Raw genomic sequence first — 22,432 nt, 5'->3', positions numbered from 1 at the left:
TTGTAGTGTTATCAGCAATGACAATATCTGGTGATCGTGTTAGAATTGCTGTATTCCAACTAATTCTGCACCAAATGTTTCTGTAAATGTTCAAGTCTTTGTTTGGGAAGCCACTGTGGGAAAGGCTGAGTGCATGCCTAAGTGGGAACTACTTATGGACCATGTTAGCATTGCATGAATTATTCAGATATTTGTGAGCAATTACTTAGGAACCTCTTCTGCCTTCCTGAGAGGGGAAAAAGCACCAAGCACACTGAACATTGTTTGTACCACACTGATTGTCCTTGCAGACATCTTCTCCTGATGCCCTGGGTGCCATTCAGTACGTGTCCCTTAGGGTTAAACCATACTGGGAACCACAGGTGTGCGCTGGGGAATTTTCCATTTGGTCACTGAGCATTTTTTGGTGTTTTGATGAAGTTGCCATTCATCATTTGAATGAAAGCATTGGAGGGAGAGGCTTTTGGCTGTGGGCTTGTGTTGTCCAGGCAAAGGCAGACATCCCCCTCCAGCTCCTCTTTCTTTTAAAAGTTACGTACAAAGTTGCTATTGAAGCTAAACATATGCTCTGTTTAGAGTTTATATATCATTTTTTACCTATTCTCAGGAGGGCATAACAGCAAATGAAGCAGTGATCAATTCTCCACTGCCCCTGTGTGCCCTGTGCTGTTGATGTGAAGTCCTTTTTATGGTCTGAAGGACAAACACAGCCTGAGGCTTTGGAGAAGCTGTTATAAATGACATGGATAGAAATGGGGGCCATTACAGGAAAAACCAACACTTCTTGCGATAACACTTAAATGCCCATTACATCCCTCTAAGCAACTTAGAGCACAGCATGGCAGCGAGTTAGAAAGCCATTGGTCCAGGGAAAGTGTCAGAGCACAGTTGCATCCTTTAAATGCTGGCCTAAAAACAGCATAAAGATCTCTCAGCTTGGAAGTGCCACTGTCACGCAGAGTTTTTTTTAGTTTTGGGAGTGTTGACTTGTGGTTTTTTGAATACCTCTGTGTGTCATATAAGTTTGTTGGTCCTTGAGCATTGGAACACAGTGGAACAAATTGAAATAAATAGCACTGTGTAGGCATGCATGCTGTCCTTGCTGCAGAGGATTGATGTGCAATCCTTCAATCACAGGGCTAGTCTGCAATAAATGGAAGGACATAATAAGACAGAATGAAATGAATTGAAAACTTTTTTCTCTGCCTTATTTGAAATGTTGCAGCATCCAGGGTATTTATTGATCTGCTCGGTATGAATGTCCTAAGTGCATTTACTCACTTAACAATGCTGTTAGTTTGTCATAGTGCTTCCAGGGAACCAGTACACCCCATTTACAGATTTGATTCTCCCCACTGGCCTTGCAGTAGCTTGGACAAGTGTTCCTTAGGAGTCACTCATTAAAAATCTGTAATTGCTCTGGAACACCTCTTAGCAGCCATCCAAGGGCATTCTTTTCCAAATACCAGCTCTGTGAAAGTACTTTTCTGTCAGAAGCCAGTATATAGAAATTCCTACAACAGGAATGCACCCTTTGAATTAACAAATTAAGAGCGAACTTCTTTTTGTATTTACCCAGCAATTCATTCATAAAACACAGTAAAAAGCTAACCCCTGATGCAAGGGAAATAGACTACAAGGCCTGTTAAAAATTATCGGTATTGAGTAATTTCTGTACATGGAACTGTATAAATACTAAGCATCAGGGAAATGCACTCTAAGAATTAAGAGAAATCCAGTTAATGGCTGTTCACTAATACAGACTTGTAAGTTAAAACAGCATTTCAGATATTCGTGTGCTGTATATTCAGAGGTAGAAAGTCCTAAACTAAAATTAGGAGGAGGAGTAGCCTTTTTGCTTTGACCAGTGGAAGGAAATAGATGTATGTGATGTGACATTGCAAACAACCTTGTAATCTTGATTAGCGGGAGTACCTTCAGAAAAATAAGAGGTGTTTGGCAAAACACTGTCAGAATCAATACCACTTTGAAATGATTGTGTGTCTTGCTACATCGTTCTTGCTAGTTACATGAATACATGGACATATCCAAGTGTTTAGTCCAGGAACTTGATGTAATGCAATTAGATCTAATAAAGCATCAATATATAACTTCACTCACAGGAACAAATGGTAGTCTATTATATCAGATGGGCATGGGAGTTGATCATCCTTTCCCTGTCTGCCTCCACCTCCTGTCAAACAAAATCTGGCTTAAATAAGTCCTTGTTAGTGAGTCAGGATATCTAAAATCAAGGCAAAACGTTCGACATATGTCACAGTTACTCGCTACTCAACAAAAATACTAACTTTGCTAGGAGGTTCAACACCTGCTTTGGACATAGTAATTAAAATGATACTTGAGACAATCCACTTAAATGCTTCATCTCATCTGGAGTCAGAGACTTGCCAGTGCCCCTTGGTAATAGATCTATGGAGGAGAATTTCCCAGTGTTGAACTTTTTCTCTTGGAATGGCTTGTTGGCTCTGTGGAATCCAGCTGATCCACAGGACATTCTTCCATGTGGGTTTAAGCTCTCTTGCTGAAATAATCATTGTGCCTTCAGTTCAACAAGTTAATTTTACCTGGTGGGTTGAAGTCCAGATTGTGATTGCCCCATATTCAGTAAAGATAGCAATATGTTGCCACACTGGAAGGAATCTGCAGACACAATTTTATTTTTACTAAAATGCTTGTTACAGCACAAAGTAAAGAACACTAATAAAACTTGTTAATAAGTTTCATAGTAACTGTGTAGAAGAAGTAACATGGAAAGGTTTTTGTTAGCTGCTGGAGTTTATTTTCAGAAAAAAATGTGAACACTCCCAACTGAAATTCTCTTTAAGAATTTGGAAGCTGCAGAGAGCTGAGCTGATGAAACAGTTGTTCATCATTCCAAAACCCTGCACCCTTGCTTAATTCTAATAATAGTTATACATAATCTGCTCTATGCTTGTGCTTTTTTTCCCCTTCATTATAAGAGTTTAACAACTTTTGAATTTGAAGACTTTTAAAGCAAAATATTTCTGTTAATGAAATAACCCATTAACGATGTCATAAGTTTTAGAAATTATTTCCAAAAATACACTATCCTTTGATAATTAAGAAGGATCATTATCTACCCTTCAGGAATTAAAATTTTAAAAAAAAGGTTGTTTGAAGTCATTCATGCATGAATATGGTTATCACTGAAGATCAAAAAAGTAATCTGGGCATCCATCATCAGTGTGTACGTAGCTGCACAAGCCCCTTTCCATCACTGTCAGCTGCTGAACGGAGCACTACTTTTTCCCTTGTGCTGATGGATGCGGATGCACGTTCTTAGCTCTGACCTCAACCTGCAGCAGTAATGCTGCAACATAGTTCTGACATGTATTTCCTGAACAGGTCACTATACATGACTGCACATCTCACACAGAAACAGGTCTCAATATGTAATAAAATTGCCTCAACAATAATGCATTCTCATTTCAAAACTAATACCTCTGAAAATAAAGTAAAATAATGACATAGTGAATTAGAAAAATGGCCAGCTGGAGCAGGTTGCACAGCTGTGACTCAAGGTGGTTATTAACCTGTACTGTTTTTATCTCTTCTTTCCAGTTTGCAGGCTCTGATCATTCTCCATTATCTCTGTCTCTTGCTGCTACAGCTAGCATGTACAACATACATTTTATCATTTTACATTTTATTCATTTATAAAAACGAAATCTTACAGGGGAAAAAGGTCTGAATGATGAGACCTTTGAAATGGGTATTTGGCAACTTTCTCCTGTCAGCAAAGGTTATGTGTATCAGTGATGGGAGTTACAAACTGCTTCAGAGGCATGATAAACACTGGGGTTTGATCTAAGCTCCCCAAGATATGACCATGGTATGGTGGACAGAGATTGAGATGAGGATCTTCTGTATGTTACAGGTCTAGGGAACACAATGTTATTCTCAATCTGCTTTCTGTCTTAAGTAGCTGAAGTTAATTAGAAAGGTCAAACATTTCCTGTAAAACCAAGTGTCTGATTCAGATTTCTGGCAGAGAGAAGAAGGGTCAACGTGTCTTATTGTAGACCTTCCTCCGTTTTTAATGTAACGATTCACAGTGCTTTAGTCTCTCTGTTATAAAGCAAAAAAGTCATCTGTAACAGCATTTGATCTTTAAAAAAAAAGAAATCTAAAAGATCTGAAGTTTGAATTTTTTTCTCTCTTACCTCTGTCTGAGGTCTAACCTTAAATTGCACCAGAGCCTGGCTAATACTTTTCGTTGGGTGCTGGGCATATCTGCAAATAGGTTCAGGGAATAATCTGAGCTGCTGGAGGTATCTGTTTCTTGGCCACTGGGTTGTGTTGCCATTCAGCTTGAAATTGAGGAGTTCTCTGCTTTCCTGTTAATTTTTTTTTAATTTAAGTATTATGATAAATGCATGTGAAATGCAAATATTTTGGTGTGAGCATCGTAATTTCATAAACATTCACTGACTCTTCATAGCTGTTAGTTTTAGGAGAGAAGGGAACAACAGACTTGGGTCTGGTGTTTGCATCCTCTGGTGGGGAATATTCTCTGCCCATTCTGACATGGGCTGGGAAGGAAGCATGCTAAATGGTTCAAGTGAAACACAATTTTTTTTCCTTTCTTTTTCAATCATCCACTACAATATGTGAGATGTAGACAGTTGTGATGAAAGATGCTGCTTTAGTTCTTTTCGCTTTTGAAAGAGTGGCAAGAATGAAATTAGTATGAATGTTTTTCAAGGACATAAGGGATTAATATGTCTTAAAATAGACACCGTTAACTTAGAAATGTATTTTCCACATTAGAATAAGAAAAGATAGGGAGAAAATGGTATTTTCTTTGTCCTTTCAGCCTGTTTTGTGAATTTTGAGATAGTCTGTTTACAAGAGAGTTAAGTTCTGTAGAATCTCAAGAACTTTTGTGGTTTTATGTGCTTAAGTAGTCATGCATGCTTCCATTTTACAGGACTATTTTAGATTCTGGTGATTGCATGGCACCACAGGCTCTTTTTTGCCAGTAAGACCGTGAGGCAACAAGGAGTGAGATTGTGGGGAGTGAGACTGAGGGGAGCACACACTGCCTTGAGGAGGGTGCTGGTGAAAGCGGAACCTGTTTCAACTATGTGCTTTGTGGGATAGAGGGATCATTGTGAATTGTCCCCTTCTTTTCCTGAGTCTTCAGCAGCAAGGTTTATCTTCTTTTGGTACAGTGTGCTGCCAGCTTGGTTACTAACTCAGATATTTGCTGCCAAGGTGGTCGGAAGGACTGAAGTCATCAGCTCTGGCCGAGTAGCGGAGCGGTGAGCACATGCAGAGCTCCCTCCTGAGAGGAGCGAGCACGGCACATTGTTTCTCCTGTGGGCCTGATTATTTATTTCTGCATTCTGATTCATAATAGCATAATAACAGACTTGAGACAATAAGATAATTATTTCACTTCTTGGGTGGTTAAAATTAACTGTGCTCATTGCGTATTTATTCAGTAAAAAAATACAAGTTGTTTAGTAATTGCCCAGAAATTCATTATCTGCATAATGTTCTGTTTCTAAATGTGCATTGCATGACCGTTAATCTGTGCCAAGAGCAAGCATGCAGCACTATCTGATGTAATTAGTTTTCCCCTTACATGCCAAGGAGAACATCTGGGCTAATTGTGTGTTGTTGACAAAAGTTGCCATTCTAATGGGGGTCCCTGTTTGTGCATGCACACGCTCATTATAGTACAAACATGCTCATGATTTCAGTTTATCCTCAAGAAAACTGATAGCTCTTACTCATGAGATACTCCTGGTGGTTTGGTGCTGGGGTCACACCATGTCTCTGGGCAGCTTTAGCAAATGTTGGCAAGAGAAAAATGCTCTCAGTTTAAACAGAAAGTAAACAAACCTGTAATGCTGCTTCTTCTGTTTTCTTTTTCCAGCCGCCACTGGTCCAGGCGATTTTCAGTGGTGATCCAGAAGAGATACGGATGTTGATCTACAAAACTGAGGATGTCAACGCCTTGGTATGTGACTTGGCGTGTTGTGTACCATGCTTATGGACTGTGGCAATGACAGTATTAAAAATGTCCTCAGTAATTAACTCATAACAGAATGGAAATGATTGGGAAGTTAGAGATTTGGGGCTTCAGTGATATCCTAATTAGGAGTCTGATATATAATTGTCTCTAGCAGGTGACTTTAAATTTTCTAAGTGTATGGTAATTATTCCAAATGTGAAGGTCAGTCAGGGACATTGTTTTTTCTCTTACTGAGAAAATGAATGAAAACAGCTGAAAATTGCATATTTTTACTCTCTGTAGGGTTTCCTTTTATTTAGAGTCTTTGCAGATCAGGAGCTGTTATGCATTTGACTCTGCTTGAACTAAAGCTTCACTATAATTCTCAGCAATGAGAGTAAGGAAGCAGAATCTTGGCCACAATTTGCCCACAAAGGAATTACTGTTTTGCAGACAGGCTTATTCTAGCCAGAATGGTAAGCAGCTGTAAAATAGTAGTAGTTGAGTGCTTTGGCAGTGAAAAAAATCTCCATTTCAACTTGGTATTTTTTGCCGAAATTGGGGTGGTTTTTTGCCCTTCTTTGATTTTAACTTAAATCTGTACTCTTAGAAATAAGTCCTGCCAGTCCTGACTACGACCTGTGGCCTCTCAAAGTGGTGAGAATAGAAAGCAGGAGCAGAATGATGATTTCCAGGTGTTTCCTGGACTTTTGAATGAACCTTCCTTTTCTTCATGTCTTTCTGTGACATAAACCCATCAGTTTATTCATCGCTGCCTCCAGCAGCTGGTCTGGTATAGTCTTGGCACTGCAGCTTTTGCAGGTAGTGGGGTCCAACCATCTGGTTCAGAGCTGCCAAAAGGAACTAGACAGGTGATCCTTCAGATCTGGCTGACTGGGGCTCCACTCCGTTTGCTGTCCAGTAGAAGGAAAAAGACTTGCTGCTGTTTCAAATCTGATCCAAGACCTTGATGTTAAACTTTCCATGTGACTATCAGTACCTGATTGCTTTCTTCAAAGTTCCTAAAAGTGCTTCTTTAAAGAATCATCTCCCTTGAGTTTCCTCCTTCTTGGTTTTTGCTGATGATCTTAATAAACCAAAGGAAAAAACCAAACCCAACCAAACAAAACCCCTTCAGCAAACTAGATGAACACTACAGTCCTAAAATTTCCTCTGTATTTCACACTGGATTTTCAAAATAGCATTTTGTGTACAAGGTTTTCGTGGCCTGCTCCAATGTTCTTCTATCCTTTGGCTGCAAGGGTGTTAGTGATGGTTGCTAGGGAGATGCTCTCAGCTGTCAGGTGCAAGATTAGATGAAGAATATGTTTTGCAGATGAGTACCATAGTACTAAATAGAAAAATCATTGAATGGTTTTGCCCAGAATATTATTTACAATGCTCAAAATCCACCCAAGAATGCTTTGCCTCAACAGCTTTTTTGTCAGGAGAAAAATGCAAAGCTGTTCTTTGACAGAGAATTAGAAAAATATTGGTCAACACAAACTCTGAAGATTATGTTCTGAATAGTGACTGCAGGGAAGTGTCAATTGCTTAAACTATCACTAAAGAAAGATGAAAAGAATTCCCCCTCATTGTGCTGTGAGCTGGCAATTTGCATCGCATGCTTATGTTTCTATTTTAAGGGTGTTTTTAATTACTTCCATGTTAGTGTTTGGTTGCTCACATGAGAGGAAACTCTGACACTGTTTGGCAGAGATTTGTCCTTTGTTGATCATTTTGGTTGGCTGTGTTAACACTGGAATAGTTCAAATATAGGTAGGACAGGGATACAAAATAAAAGTCTGGTTTTGCAGCAAGCTTTGGGAATTTTTGAAGTTTAAAAAATTGGGGTTTTTTTAATCTCCATCAAGAGAAGTATTTGGAAGACAGAAGAAAAAGTGCATGGAGAAACAACACAAAATTAGGAATGCATGTGCATACTTCCCAAGAGAAAATTAATCTCAGGAAAGAGTTTGGAGGAAATCAGAAGTTTAGAATATTACTCTTTTTTTTTTGGTCTGCTAAAATAATTAGTAACTTCCCGAGCCAAGGATGTGTTTGTTGATGGAAATGGCTACATTCTGGATACTGCTCTAACTATGACTTCTATTTTGCAACAAAGTGAAATCTGCTTGGATTACAAGTGTGGTTTTAGTTCATTCTGCCACTGTAATTGTCACTTTGACCTCTCCAGTCCCTACCTGTGCTCTGGGGGCATGCAATGCTACTTGTGCATCCTGAGGGCACGGGCTCTGTTATATTTCACTGGCAATGAGCAATTCCCTACCCCTGGGTACTGAATACACACTGTGTCTGTGGGAAGTGTGGTCTACCTGTGGGCAGCATTCAGCAGCCTGTTTTTTCAGGACATTTGTGACGTCACTTGGACAATCCAGACTGCCAGATTAGTTGCAGGTAGACATCTTCTAGGCTTGCTGTTTGGTACATTCAGAAGTAGCAGGGTGATCATGCTATGTGTATGTAGATGGGGATTTTTTGGGGCACTGTTTTTACTTAGGGAAGAGTGGGAAAGAGTGACTCCCAGAATCTAGGGATTAATCTGCATGCAGTTGTAACCCCTTCTTATTTGGGATTCATAATACATGTCTTACGTCTGTGAAGTCCAGTTCTTATGTTAAATGTTACAAATCAAAATCCTTCCTGTGAAATTTCCATTTTCCTCTCAGTCTTCTCGTTTAGTTTCCCTTTAAGACATCCAAAGTCAAACAAAAAGGTCAAAAAAACTCTCCAGTATTCTTCCCAATAACTGATGTGTTATTCGCAAGTCATTTCATTCTCTGTTTTTATTTTTTATCCTCTAATGCTGTGTTTTCTCTTGGATAGAACCCTGTTTCTAGCTGCAGAGTGTCAGGCAGCAGCACCAGCAGAGATTGCAGGGCCACACATGCAGGACCATTATTTAGGGGGTGGTTTATTATGAGATAAGGAGGGCAGGAAGGAAGTAATTATGGAGACACATGTATGTGTGCTGTTTATTACTTTTTTTCTCATTATCCTGCTTGGAAAGGCATAGATTTTCAGGACTGCCTTTGTCAGGAGGATTCAGGCGTCATCCAGGTCTTCACACACGCACACAAGTTCTATATATTCCTGTACTATTGCTAAGCATGTTTTTGGAGGTGCTGTGAGTGTTTGAGGGTAAAAGTGTGCACATGTTTAGGACTGTGAGTCTGAAAGGCTTTGCATGTTTGGGATAGCTGAAGTAGAAACCAGCTTGTTGTTCAGTTCAGAGTGACATGCCTGACTTGGGACTAGGAGAGGCTGTAATGGTGATATTTCAGGAATCCTGGAACACCAGACCCTTACCTCAGCTCATCTAAGGAACAGTGATTACCTTTTTGGAATGTGGAGCCTTGCAGGAGAATAAAGCTATCCTGGAAGTAAATGCTCCTCTTCTAGATGTAGTTTTGCTGTGCTGGAAAGTCTTCTGGAGGATTTAGTCAAGAACTTTGGAAGGCTTCTGCTTTGACACAGACTGACAGTTTGGTGCTGAGTAATAGCTGACTTCCACTGGGTATTTAGCCTCTTGTAGTGCTGTTTAATATGCTGTTTATTTAAGTGGGAAGTGATGGAGAATTTTTTTTTACAGAAACTATGAACAATTCTCCATTATGTAAGACAATTGAATATGAAATTACACTGATGTTTGCAATGCAAGGTAACTAGCATGACTTTTATTTAAATTAAATATTTTTTTGGCTCAGATTTTTTTTTTAAATATTTTATAAAGAAAGTTTTTGAACTGTGAAGATGATTCTGCTGGGGAGACTGAGAGTCTGAAATATTCTGGGTTGCTTTGCAACGGCATGCTAGTGTAGTAATGGTTACTGTGTTATATATATCTGTGCTGGTGACTCATGTTATCAGTTTGAGACAGTTAAGGATGTATAGACCATTAAAGTCTCAGGGCAGGGTTTGGCTGTAACTGCATTATTTTCTTCAAAGGCAGCAATATCAGCCTGAAATACTTGAATTTTCTGAATCTTTTCCCATCCTGAGTGATGTATGCTCCCATGCCTTAGCACCCCCCATCCAAAGTCAAAATTGTATTTATAAAAATGGAGGAGTTACTTAAGTCTATGTTTTGAGTCTTACACTGAATACCCATAAGCATCAGAATATTTCTGTTCTTTAGGATAACAGTTTCTATGGTCTCAATCTGGAATTAGTAATTAATTTTTAAAGTTACACTTTTAGCATAAAAGTCACTGTCAGCCTCATGGAAGGCAAGCGTTAGATGAGGGGGGAGAGAGAAGATAATTTTTCATGTTCTAGAAGATCTAAGTATTTACCTCTTCTACCTCATGAGCACTTGGCAATTTAAGAGTCAGTCCAGAAAAATCGTTGTTTCTGAGGCTAAACTGAAGACTGTGAAATGAGAGGTGCTGAAACCAGGATCTGCATTTTCAGATGGGAATTTCTATGCATGATTATTACCATGCAGAAGAAAGAGCACAAGGCATAAGTTACACAGCTTGGCTTTCACCTTCACCAGTGGTGCTCACATTCAAACATTTCAATTTGCTCTGTGAATTACAGGCTTTAATAAAAGAATGTATGAAAAGGAGGAAATCCTTGAAGCAGCAGAGATTTTCTTGGTAGACCATCAGCTTTTGGCTCTGAATGGTTGTAAATAGCCCAAGAAGTAGGTGCTTGTATGCTTTTGGCCTCCTCAGTAGCTCCTTTCAGTTCCTAATATTTAATTTTTCTGAAGTCAACTTGTATCTGAATTTTTTTTTAATGGTTGTGCTATTTAAATGAGGTATACTCAGATGTAACAACTGTGTATGGAATGAATGAGCAGGAGGCTTGTTTCTGTCATTGTTTTGGTTAGACTTGATCAGTGGAAGTTATAACCATTCATGTGCTTTATTCTGCCACCCAGGCACATTTTGAAGGTGGTGGGAATCCAAAGGCTTCAGTAACTCAGTTTCTGTGGTGCATTAAACTCCTTCTGTAAACTCCAACTATTCCTGTTAGCTGCTCAGTCAGTTTGGTGACAAAGAAAGGGTACATTCATTTATTTTCTGCAGCAGTTGCATTTACATTTTAATAGTAAATAACTCTGTCCTAAGCATCACCTGATCTGAGCAGTTGCAGTTGATATTGAAATTCAAATCCATTATCTCCCTTGAGATATAGGCTGTGTTGAGGAGAAAATGTAGGCCCTTTCCTTAATGTACCTGAATATTTTACGTGTGCTGATATGATTAATTCAGCTCACTGTTCTGCTAATCTTCCTGTACCCCAAGGCTCTGATCCAATAAAGCACTTAAGGACTAGTCTAATTTTAAGCCTGTGGGGGCCTTATCAGTGCCACTGTAATCACTTGAACAGTTTAAGCATGTGTTGAGTGTTTTTCTTGCTGAGGCCTTCTGTTCCTGATTGCCTGGCTGTTAGATTCTTAGTTTCTTTTATCTGTTTAAAAAAAACAAAAAAGTTTTTTAGATAATGTTAACCTGCAGCATCATCTTTTCTGTGAACTAATATAGGCTGCTAACACAGTTTTCATAGAATCACAGAATGCTCTGGGTTGAGAGTGACCTTAAAGATCATCTCATTCCAACCTCCTGCCATGAGGGACACCTTTCACCTTTTGCTAGACCAGGTTGCTCAAAGCTCCATCCGACCTGGCCCTGAACACTTGCAGGGATGGGGCATCCACAGCTTCTCTGGACACTCTGTGTCAGTACCTCACCACCTTCACAGTAAAGAATTTATTCTCAGTATCTAATCTAAACTTGCCCTCTTAACAGCTTGAAACCATTTCCCCTTGTCCTAGCACTACACTCCCTTGTAAAAAGTCCCTCTCCAGCTCTCTTGTAGGCCTCCTTTAGGTACTGGAAAGAGAGTTTATCTTATCTCGGCATGATTTTCTAGCCATTGTTTATAGCTTATCTACTGTCTCTTACTGACTGTTCTTCTGAGAACTGCACTTGAAGCAGGTCTGATTATTTGTCTTAATGCTTTTTGTAATTCTGTTATCATCTGTTCCCCCACTTACTTTCCTTGCCTTGATAATGTATGTTGAGGTTTGGGGTTCTGCCAAGCCTTTCCTTGGAATGACAAATTTTATCCCTCTCTCTGTGTATAGGCTCCAGTCTTTAGACCATTATTGATTTACTTCTGTGCTCCTGTTACCAGCACCATGGGACGAGGATGTCTAGAGCTGAGCGGATTTTGGGGTGCGGGCTGGGCACCCAGCCAGTGAGTGAGGAGGTGTGGCTGTGAGGGAACACGGCTCTGAGGGGGACACAGTGACGGTGGTGGGGCAGACAGGCAGAAGCCTCAGTTCCTCTGTTTCGGTATCAGTGCTGTGCACAGTCTAAACAGGAACTCGAGGGTGTTCCTCCACTGAGTTGCTCAACCGCGGGCTCAGCTGCGGGTGTAGTGTGTCGATTTCTCCCTGCCAGAATCCTGAAAATGTTGCCTATGTGCAGGTGAATTCTGATTTGTGCCTGGTTGTGATAAATGGAGAAATTTTAGGATTTTTTCCTCTTGGAGAAATAAAGCTTAAATTAAGTTTTGTGACTAAATCCATCTTTCTCTGAAAACTTGATTCGCTCTGAAGATGATAGGATTTTGTATTGATTTTAAAAACTGAAAGCTTAGAAAGCTTAGAGTGTTATTTCTGCTACAGAAGGATAAAATTTTCTGTTTCATGTCCTTTCCTCTCTCAGTTATCAAATTTGCATCAGATTTACAGTTTAATACAGCAAACTGCTTATAATCAACAAAGCACTGAGTAGCCTTGGTTCCATGATATAGAAAACTGCTTGGGCTTGTATCATTAGCATTCAACTTCAAACTGCTTTGCTCTTGCCAAACTTGGCTGTGTTGCACTGACAGGTACTGTGTTGTACTAAAGAGAGCTTCATGCATTAATACCAACAAACTAAAAAAGAAACCCAGAACCAGCTGGTTGTATTGTTGTATATATGTTTGGTCAGTCAGTATGTTTTTTGCCATGGGTAGCCTTAGGATAGGGAATATGGAAACTATGGAAGGTCTCCTATGCACGTATGTAGTCTGTAGAAGCTGATCTGTGGTGTTAGGAACTGATCATATGGGAGTACCTTGTGATATTGGTTCCTGAGTGAACACTGCTGCATGGGCACTGCTTAATATTCTTTTAATTTGCCTACCATGTGAGCAGGTAAAAGTCTGTAAGAGAACTTCCCCTTTGACCTGTGACTATTAGGGTTTTATGTAACCAGTCTTCTGAGCGTTTCATGTACATGCCCAATATGTAAAGATCAAAACCCAATGCAGCAGAATTTGAGGAGTACATACATTATGTATGTCTAAAAATGCATACAAATATAAAAATTAAATATATATGATTCTGGTGATCAGTGGCTCTGTGCTTCTCAGTGCTGGAAAACAATTTTCAACATTCCCATGACAAATGGTTCTGCTGCACAGACTTGTCCACATTTATAGCATACTTTGAAGATATTCCAGAATAGCTTATTGTTGATGACTGATTGGGCATGTTAAAAGTGATATTTTTCATGACAGGCTCAGAGATCTGTTTCAGGGACAGAGTGTAAATATTGGTAGGATTTCACTGTTGGTATTGTTTGCAAGATGTTTTGAATTTGTTACCAGCTTAAAATATTTAATGCTAGTAGGTTGCAATAAGTTTGATGGATAAGGTCTCTTAGAACTTATTTTTGTGGTTAAGAAGCCAAAATGAAATACATTTAGGATGGAAACAGGGATCAAATAGCACAATGAGCAGCATTAGCAGTTCTTGTGATTGCTGTTGCCCATATTGTAATATTTAGCAGTTTCTTTTAAAGGCCTGTGTTCTGGAATCAGCTGAATAAAGCAGTAAAATAAAGGGTTTTTGTGAACACTGTATTTATACCCCTTGAAATTAAAAAAGAAAATCTTTAAAATGGACTCCCTCATTTGGAAAATTACACAAATCGAATAAAAGTAGACATATTTCAGAAGTTATATATATGATTACTAGCAATTCTTCTAACTTTAAAGACAGATTTGACTGATAATAATTTATGTTTAAGGGTCAACCAAGGTGTACATGCCCATTTTGGGCTGCTGTAGATATCCAGGCTAACTGGTGTACAAGAATCTTTTTAGACAAAGAGGAGTTTGCATCTTGACCTTGTGTGTGGTTCCAAACCATTCTCCTGAGATACCCTGCTGAAGACTCTGGTGTTGCACTGTTGATGCAAACTGCATTGCCAAGTCTGATATCCAGAAGCATCTGGATTATGTTGCTGTGATACTTAAGAGTGGAAAATGTTTCTAAAGGAGACCCAAAGATGCTCTCTTTGCTCATTTTAGATTTGATTTCATCTACCTGTAAATAGGATATCTGAGTAAAGACAATGTCTCTGCATGGTGTGGTGGAAAGCAGTGATAAAAAATAGGGGATTACTGGGAGGAAATGTGTTGTTGAGATCTTGAATTCTGTTCTTTCACTGGCTGAGATTGCATTTCTAATTATAAACAGAAATGCACACAGAAAAATAAATGTTTACAAATCCTTTGCTCTTTAACACCAATGCCTGCGCTTACTGACCATGTTTTATGACTGGACAATCTGTGGTTTTGTAGGATGCCGAGAAAAGGACCCCTCTTCATGTTGCATCATTTCTGGGGGATGCAGACATCATTGAGCTTCTCATTTTGTCAGGTAAGGTACAGTCCCTCACTGCTATTAACTGGTAAATCAGCTAATTTTAAAGCTACAAGGAATACCCAACAAACCATACATGAGGGAGTTTTGGGCATTGCCTGTTTCTGAGTTTCACAGAGCTGGTTGCATTTGTTGCAAGCTTAGAAAATATATGTAAATTTGGTGATACAATCGTAAAACGCATCCTGTGACTGAGCAGAATTAATATACAAAGTAACTAGCTATTAACCACTTCTAAAGCATTCAAACTGACAGTATTTGTGATTCAGAAATTTGCTGTAGTACATATTTGAAATGTGGGTTCACATCCTGGAGTACAAGCCAAGAATTCCTGTTAAGCGAAAATTATGGAATAATAGCAAAAAAATTATAAATTAGCTTAAATGAATTGTAAGTGCTATTTACATGAGAGGCATATTTCTAACAGTCAGGAAGTTTATTTGGATATTAGAAACTGTGTAGTAGGAAGTATCTAAACAAAAGAAATCAAAAAAATGTTTCCCAACTGTTGTAGTGACAGAAAACATGTTCAAAATATGTCAGAACAAAGCATAAAGCAGTCATCTCTCAAGAAGCGAGCATAATTCCTGGCAGACTCCTGGATGTGCTTGCAGATTTCAAAGGCAGTGTTTTTCTAAGCTGGAGAGCTGTAAGAGTAAAGCTTATGGGGATTTAAGAATGTGGGACTGAAAGGATCCTTATGGTACAAACGTCTCACCCCTTGCAATCAACCTTGCTACACAATTGGTTTCACGAATTTTGAGACTGCTTCTTCAAATGAATTCTCTCTTTTTTTTTTTTTTTTTTTTTTTTTTAGTTATTTCAGAATTCTCAGCCCTGTGATTACAAGGCACCTTCTAATTTCCAACCTTGAATCCTAGAATAGTTCAGGCTGGGAGGTATTTCTAGAAATGACCTGATCCAGCCTCCTGCTTAGAGCACCAGCCAATTTCAAAGTCAGATCAAGCTGTTGACGGGTGCATGCAGACCACACAAACAAATTTCTTTGGCTCACCAGTCTAGCCAGACCTGGAGAAGGCAGAAAACGAGAACTCAGTTTGCTGTAGCTATGTGTTTCCTCTGTTCATTTTGGGGGAATTTTGGGTTGCTTAATTGCTTAGTGAGGGTAACTAGCTGGACATGCATCACACATCAGATCTTTCTGCTCTACCCCTGATGGCTGCAGAATGGTTGAAATGAGCACTGCTCTGCTGACAGGTTATGCTTGGGTGGGTTTTCAGTGTGCTAAATGCAAACATGATTTTTCTTCCTTGGGAGGAAGGAGTTAATAAATTCACCCTGTGCATGTGTTCTTGCAGCGTGTGTTGTTTGTCACATACTGCTGTTCCATTGCAGTGTGAGGAGACTGCAGGAGCAATGTATTTTTTCAAGTTTTGCAAGCAACAGCACAAGTGATTCCTCACTGTCAAAATGTCATCCATGGGCTATAGGATTTGTCTGATCAACAGCATAAAATGTAGGTGATGCATCTTGGGGAGTTTTTATATATCCAAGTGAGTGTGAAACACTTATAATGTAGGCTTTTAAAAATTGAACTTTGTGTCAGTGGGACTGTGCTGGGGTTCATTCTGAAGGGACTGTGTGGATCTTTCCCAACTAGCTCAGCATGAGTCAAAATTAATTTAGTGTTTTATATTCTACTTATTCATTGTCCTTTAATATCTGAAGTATCATTACTCATGATGAGCATGAGTACTTGTATCCAAGAGCAGGTTTGGAGGTTTCTGAGCCTTGGAGGAGCAGGTTTATGAGTTGTTATAAGCACCTCTTTGTGACTGTGATCTCTCCATGAACTAGGCTGCAAAGACAAGTGCAGCATCTTCCTTTGCTTCACCTCTTCAGTCCATAAAGTGTGTCATAAAATATTAATCTGAACATAACAGTTACATAAGCAGAAAAACTTTGTTGTCTGACTTTAGAATGAGACGGTGTTTTCACAGAGAGAAAGCACACAAATGCTTGCTGTTGGTGTCAAGAAATATTCTCAGCATGAGTAGAAGCTAGGAGGATTTCATTCTGTACAGTGTTCAGGAGAGAAATTAAACTAAATACACACCTTCTGAGATTTGTGGTCTATAAACTGGTGGCAGCACAAATAAATGTAGTGTCTAATGAATAAAATTTCTGCCCAGGTGGTTAGAGACAGACCAGGAATGGCTTTCTAGGTAGCCAGTGAAATGGAGTCTGTTTGGAATTGATACAGGAGAGAGAGTGCCACATCCCTCAACTGGTGTGAGTCACCATGGCCCATTAAATGTCAGAGCCAGTTTACACCAGCTCAAAGGTCTGATCCATAATCATATGGTTCAAACTGGGGAAGTGTGCTCTGAGGTTTTGTTTTTCCAGGCTACATGAAAGCAGGGAGCTTTGAGCACTTCTTCACCTCCTTTCTGTCAGAAAGGAGAAGGAGCAGGGTAGCCATCTCACAGAAGGAATCTCTATGATTACACAGTCATGGATGTGCAAGAGCAACTGTCTGGGCAAATACAAGCTCCATTCCCATTTGTGCTGGTGCCTCTCTCCATCCTGGGCTTTGTGCTGGTGCCTGAGGGGGTCATGTTTAAGCTCAGTCCCTTACCCCTTGTTCCTCACCAAGGCACTTCCCATCTTGGCAATATTACCGTGCTTTACTATTTCAGAAGACTCTGAGCTTCTCTCCAAGAAGTTGTCCTGACATTTTGGTGGGCCTGTTGCTGTGTCTTACAGGAGAAATTGGAAAGGTACATGTAAATAATGACATTAATAGGTTAAAGAGTAGAGTTTTCTTCCTCCACTGACTATCCCTAATATTGGAGATATAGACTGTGGAATCTAGAGATGTGGATTTGGCAGATATGCTGGATGGAAAACTGTACTTTGGTTATGATAAAGAGATGTTAACTTTATTCCTGAAAGCCAGCATCGAGTTGTTTATTTCAGATCTCAAAAGAACAGGGGCAGTTGCAGATTTATTTCCTCTTCTGGCAGAAAAATTTGAGAGTGAAAAATGGCAAAGATTACAAAACAGCCATATTAAAGAAAAGTAGAGTACAGAAGGTTTCCTCTCTGTTGATTTTATCTGTAACATTATATGTTATGTTGTCTACTTCAGCCTCACAAAGCAAATCCCTACAGCTAAACCTTTCCTTCAGGCTCAGGGGTACAAGCCCTCCCAAGAGCATGGTGGAGAAGGTGAGGTTGAGAAAAGGCTTTACTCTGAAGAACTTTTTTTTTTTAAAGTGGGTATTTTATAGGATGGGTGGGTGCTGTGGCTACCTGAAAGCATTTAGAGTGAAATCTTTAAAGCAACTTATATTTTCAAGGAAAATTGTGCTATGATTGACACAATATACACCAGTTGGAATGTTTAGTAGCCCTCTTTGTCCTTATAGACACCCAGATTAATTCATGGAGTATTGTAGGAAGTGCATTGAAACATGGTTAATGGTCCACAGTGAAGAGAGGGACACTGAATTTCCGGTTGACTTTGAGGATGTGTTGTGGGATGGTCTTGAAAATTTAAGCTTCTGGAGTTTGTACACAGCTCATTTTAGATGTATGAGCATGTTCTAGAGCACTTAGCCTTTAAAATTGGATTTCTGTGTTACTCTGCTTTCAAAGGGCTGTCCTCAGGGCTGTCACAGGATGGGCCTCCAAATTCCTGGAGCGTAGAGGACACCTTTGAAAATATGAGCATTGCTCTCCCAGTGCCTCTGCTGGATCATCCTTAAAACAACAGATATTTTCTGTCCATGAAGGAGTGCATCAGTGCTGGTGAAGTTTTTTCATTGTCATTAACTACTGCCTGCAAAGAACTGCTGGGAACCTAGGAAGTTGAATTTTGGTGAAGGAAATGGGCAAGAGGAAATGTTTTGAAACATCTCTTCAGAAGACGTGCATCTCAGTAGATGGACAAGAGCAGGTTCTGTAACAGGCAATGGCTGAATTGTGTAGCTCCTGAAAAACAAACAGAAATCACAAACATATTCAACTGATGCACTGCATTAGATACCTAAGAACAATTTCACTGTTTCACATGAAGAGGCACAAGGAGGCAAAGGGATGTGGAAAACAGCTGAGAAAGAAAAGGCTAATAGCATGCTGTGTATTATTTTCTTAATACTGGTCTTGTTTTCCTTTTACTATTTTCTTCAGTTGCTTTCTTGGCAGTTATTTCAGTTTCTCAAAGGATAAGTGGATCAGTGAAGGGCATGAATAGCTACTGATGGAGATACTTCTCTAGGTTTTCTCATCATCTTCGCACTCACTAATGCTGCTGGAGTTGTTAAATACTGAGGAATAATGTTTGTCATGCTTTGCTACTCCACATACTAGCCTTTCTGATTTGTAACCATCTGCTTGTAGGAGTTAGTGAATGGGTAGAGGTAAAACAAAAGAAACCTTAGTTAAGAACATAAGGCAAAACCCCAAGGCAAATACCAAACAAATTTCTCAACCTCAAAAGAGGTATTTGCTGTCAATCACTAGGAACTCACATGAACAGTTTGCATCTTCAAGATAGCTACCAGGCCAAATCAGGATAATGGAAGGTACCTTGAAGTCCTGATGGTGGAGAAAGTTGTTGCTTTCTTTGTCTGTAGAGCCGCACACAGTGCAGGCAAAGGGCAGGATGCTAATGTGTCAGCTATAATGGCCTTCTTACGAAGACAAAAGAAGGCAAAAGCTTCCTTGCTTAGACAGATTAATTAGAAAACTCTTTGAAACAATGTCTTTTCTAATGGATGTTTTTCCAGAGGGCAGGTTGTACCACCAGGTACCAGGTTCTGAGGTGAGTTTGGAGGATTGCCTCTAATTGTTGCAGTAGTTATGAAAGTGGCTTTATTTTTCTTCAGCCAAAAAACTGCATCCTGACTTGTGGAAATATGCAAGAACTTGTTTTTTCTATGACTATTTAGCACAATTCCCAATAACCACTGTGATTCACAGGCAAGCATCTTAATATTCCTGAGAATTAGCTCTCAGAAAGTACTGGTGATTCAGAGAGTGGGATTTATTAATTGCAGCCTTTTGAATGCACTTAAGTTATGGTGCAAAATGAAGCTTAAGCATCCCTTTGTTCCTCAAGTTCAGAGGCTCACCCAGGCTGTGCACATGACACTTGTGCTTCTCTACATTTTTTTCTGCATGTGCCACTCTTCTCAGACTAGTACTGCTACCTGCAAACCTGTAAGGTACAATATTTTCAGGTTAAGCCCTTTTAAAAATTAGTTTCTCTAGTCCTTATCACTAGATTTCCTTCCTGAGGTATTACATCAGTTAAAAGCCTTAATATTTCTTGCAACCAAATCTTTTTGATCACACAAATGTACAGGATCCCTTTTTAAAAAAAATTTTTGCATCTGGAGTCAGCCAGAACTACTACAGTTGTCAAATATTCTTCCTTTATCCTTTTTTCTGGCAAGCCGGCCCAAATCCATCCTCTTGCCCAGCTGCCCTAGTCAGAGCACCTGTTTGCTCTAAACTGCACAGGAGGTAGATAAGTGGTCTCCTTCATCCCTGCTCTTCTGTTGTTTGCTCAGTAACACCCACAGGACCTCATGTAGTAAGTGCCCAGTTTTGTCTCCAACCTGAGCATTTCCTGGTCCTGTTTTCTTGATCCCAGCAGGATTTGCGAAGCAGGGAAGTGGTTATTTTTTATTGGTCTGCCTGATGGAGCTGGAAACAAGAGATGATTGCTCAGGCTAGTTCCCTTCATTATGTCTGCAGACAGAAGCAGTGCTTTGAGCAAAGGGTGCTTTTCTTCCCCCCCAGCTGTATCAGTTGATCTAAAAAAATGCATCTACATAGACACATGTGTACACACATACGTATGTAATTCCCTCCAACAAATCTTGGTTTTTTTGTGTCCTGTAGACAAAGCAATTCCTAATAATAGTCCTATCTATGCGGTTCCTTTCTTTCCAAATCACACTTTATCTGTCTGACGTCTGGAAATGCATTTCCAAGGTGAACATGGTGCCAGGAAAGTCCCGGGGAGCACTGAGAGTACCATGTACTCAGCTCTGGTTCCTAGGAAACAGCTGGGCCTGGCTCTCAGTGTCACACCCAAGGCGTGCATGTAACCTCTGCTGTTTATTTGCAGGCGCTCGTGTTAATGCCAAGGACAATATGTGGCTGACTCCTCTCCATCGAGCAGTTGCTTCAAGAAGTGAAGTGAGTAAGATTTGATCACCCTGCTTTTACCCATAAACAACATGCTGGGGGAAAAGCAAACCCTGGAGAGCTGTGGTAGGTGGCATGGGGATGCGAAGAGGGGAGGTATTTCCTGCATGCAGGGCACTGCAGCTGGAGGCCAGCGTTTACAAGTTACCTATAGCTGCTTTTGAGCCTTCATGTGCTTGATTTCTACCTTGCTTTACATTATCATAGCAAGTCATAGGGAGTAGTGACCAGGACCCACATGGGATAGAGTCCACAGTGGTTTACAGTGCCCATGTCATCTTCAGCTGGTGAAAAGAGAGGAGTAAATCCCTGTGGATGTGTGCATGCTGTGTGTGTGCCAGAAGGGAGTGGATGTGGATGTAATCCAATATGCATTACCACATAGTTTGTTTTGGTTAATTACATTTCAAGGCATCCGTTAGGTTTTCTGTTAATGCATTTGATTCATGTGTAAGGGAGGGTTTGCCCATATTTCTTCTGCTTGACAAGTAGAAATCTTCTGGCATCATGTTGTACCCCTTCCATTGCTATCTTAAAAAGGAGCAGCAATAACTACTGGGAATGCAGCTTGGGCTTTACTGTGTTTTCAACTGCACCATTATTCTTGGCTTTCCGTTGTGGACCTCCCTGTCTACTTTTACCCTCCCAATACTTAGTTAACAGTGAGCCCAACTACAGACCGAATTGGCTGCTGGGGACGAGGGGAGGGATTGTAAAAGAGACAGAGGGTGGCTGTTTTCCAGAGCCTGATGGACTCGAATCACCTCTGTAACACTCCAGCACTTGCCAAGCCTGGAGGCCGGAATCCTGGGCTCGCTTCTGAACTCGGGAATTGTTTGGCTGCTGGCTGAGCTTCCCAGCTGCTGGCATCCACTAAAACCCTCTGAAAGGAATATCTGATAGACTATGAATGCTGTAATGAGGCAAAATACAAAAAGCCATGTTGGAAAACAAAGATCAGACTTAAACCTTAAAAAACAGCCACAGTCTGTCTGATGCGGGAATTGCAGTGTGCTTGGATTTTTTTTTTGGATGTGTCAGAGTACATGATTTTTATCGTCAGTGACAGTCCTAACAGAAAATATATGTCTTTCTGTGGCTTTGAGTCTCATCTTTAACTCTTTGTCAGCTGAAGCACAATGAGAAAGTGTGCTGGCAGTTCTGGTACCTCTCAGTGAGTGCCCAGGTACATTAGTGAGGCAGCAGGGGAAGGTACCAGCCTTTGATTCCTCTTCATGGTATATTTTATAAACACATACAGCTTTCTTCTCCTGTCCTTTTTTCTTTGTTATTTATACTATAATTTCTGCTTTTGGTAACAATTTGGAAACAGGATTCAGCATTTTTGAGGCTATTTCAGTGCTGCTTTTTACCTTCTTACACAAGTGAACAAATGTGCAGCTTTGATAGCGATAGAAATAGATAGCAGTAGGTGAATTCAGAGTTCCCACTGATAGTAGGAGATGAATTAGTGGTCCAGAAGTTGACCAGTAGGAGTCGGTGTAGTTTTGGAAGTTCTTGTGAGCACAGTTGTTTTAGAATAATCAACG

General features: G+C 40.0%; 1 protein-coding gene across 12 annotated transcripts in view; it reads left to right on the top strand.

The window, feature by feature from the left end:
- The window catches only part of ANKRD44 (ankyrin repeat domain 44), a 132,258-nt gene that overhangs the window by 55,493 nt on the left and 54,333 nt on the right, over window positions 1–22,432 (top strand). For all 12 annotated transcript variants that reach the window (XR_007204683.1, XM_048308895.1, XM_048308890.1 and 9 more), the window contains exons 2-4: window positions 5,927–6,010; window positions 14,618–14,696; window positions 20,803–20,873. Coding sequence is in view for 11 of the 12 variants with exons in the window: in XM_048308895.1 (XP_048164852.1) it covers window positions 5,927–6,010; window positions 14,618–14,696; window positions 20,803–20,873 (234 nt within the window). In the remaining variant the exon portion in view is untranslated. The remainder of the gene's footprint in view (window positions 1–5,926; window positions 6,011–14,617; window positions 14,697–20,802; window positions 20,874–22,432) is intronic.

Source organism: Corvus hawaiiensis, chromosome 7, assembly GCF_020740725.1.
Source record: "Corvus hawaiiensis isolate bCorHaw1 chromosome 7, bCorHaw1.pri.cur, whole genome shotgun sequence".
NCBI lineage: Eukaryota > Metazoa > Chordata > Aves > Passeriformes > Corvidae > Corvus > Corvus hawaiiensis.
This window is presented reverse-complemented; position numbering and strand designations above follow the sequence as displayed.